At 35.3% G+C, this 1,385-nt stretch overlaps 1 protein-coding gene across 1 annotated transcript in view; it reads left to right on the plus strand.

Moving 5' to 3' along the window:
* Window positions 1–1,248, plus strand: part of LOC119592629 (RNA N6-adenosine-methyltransferase mettl16-like) — a gene marked incomplete at both ends in the record, with an annotated part of 2,195 nt that extends 947 nt beyond the window's left edge. The window contains 2 exon segments of the mRNA XM_037941524.1: window positions 76–186; window positions 767–1,248. Coding sequence (XP_037797452.1) covers window positions 76–186; window positions 767–1,236 — 581 coding nt within the window.
* Between the last annotated feature and the right edge of the window lie 137 nt (window positions 1,249–1,385).

Genomic DNA, 1,385 nt, shown 5'->3' on the forward strand with positions numbered 1-1,385 from the left:
AAGCTGTCTGTCTGCCTATGTATATATTTTTGTATTTTTACATACACTTACGTATACCTATACATTTACTTTCAGAGAAGACACACAGGACTGAAGAGTCAGATGACATAGAAATCTCAGGTGAGGGAGAGACCTTGTGTACAGAAGAAAGGCATGAGCAGCATTGCAACCTCATAGAAGATAACAGTGAGTTTTTTATTCTCCTACATAAAGACCCTAATTTGAATGGTTGACTACAGTTTTAAAGAGTTCAATACATGTTCCACTAGTATTCTCGGTAATGAAGAGTTAGTGCCAGATATGCTTATTTTCTTATTTTATGAATAAGTAAAGCACCTAGAAAATATTATTCTGGTTGTCTCTCCAGAGTATTGATGTAGCAATACTTAGGTTGAGTAACATATTGACATTGCAAGATTTTAGTATTGGCTTCACTTTGAATATATTTATCATAAGTACATGAGTGTGAATAGTGTGATAAGACAAATATGACGATCCTTGGCTTTTGGATGTTTTCCTGCTTTGTATCATATTTCATATACTTTTCAAGAGGTTGCTGTATTATTAAAGGTTATAAGATTAGTGGTGTAAGCTTCATTTTAATTATTTAATCAAAAAGGTTCAGATTGAAGCTCTTTCTGTGTCAGTCAGTATTTTCTAGCATCAGAAATTCAGTGCCACTTTTTACTGCATTTTGCATTTATGTAGATTTTAATAATCTATAGATATTGATTGTTTTACAGAGGAAAAATTTAAATTTTTTCAGCAGTGAGTCAGAATGAAGAACTTTCAGTTGAAGCAACAGAAAAGCACCAATCACATAAACGAAGTAAAGATGAGAGTGAAGAAGGCCAGGAAGAGAGCACTCATGAAAGGAAGAGACAAAGGGTTTTCTCAGAACAATTAAATCAGTCAACAAATGGATCAAAAGAGAAACCCACACCATATCAAATGATATCACCAAATGACTCGGGCATTGGTAACAGCCCAGATAAAGAAATTTGCTCTAATTCAGAGTTCCTGAAGCAGATCAGTGAAAAATTACACAAGCAAAAAGAACCACATGTGCATCAGGCAAGTGGACTGGAGTGCATTCTTAGGTTTAACATCCATTTGAAGCAAGCAGGGGGCCTTATTAGTTTGGAATTGACATATCTTGGTGGCTCAGCTGGTAAAAATGGTCTGGGGCAGTTGCTTTTGTTTATGAGAAACCAGCTGACAAATCCAACTATTTGAGATACTAAAATGGCTAGTTACTTTTCTTCTTCTCCCCCTTTCTCTCCCTCTCGCTTCTCCTCTCTCTTTTTTCTCTTCTTTCCCCTTTTCTTCTCTTTTTTTCTCTTTTTTTTCTCTTCTTTTCTCTCTCTTTCTCTTCTCTTCTTCTC

The sequence above is a fragment of the Penaeus monodon genome, chromosome 30 (genome assembly GCF_015228065.2).
Source record: "Penaeus monodon isolate SGIC_2016 chromosome 30, NSTDA_Pmon_1, whole genome shotgun sequence".
NCBI classification, from domain to species: Eukaryota; Metazoa; Arthropoda; class Malacostraca; order Decapoda; family Penaeidae; genus Penaeus; species Penaeus monodon.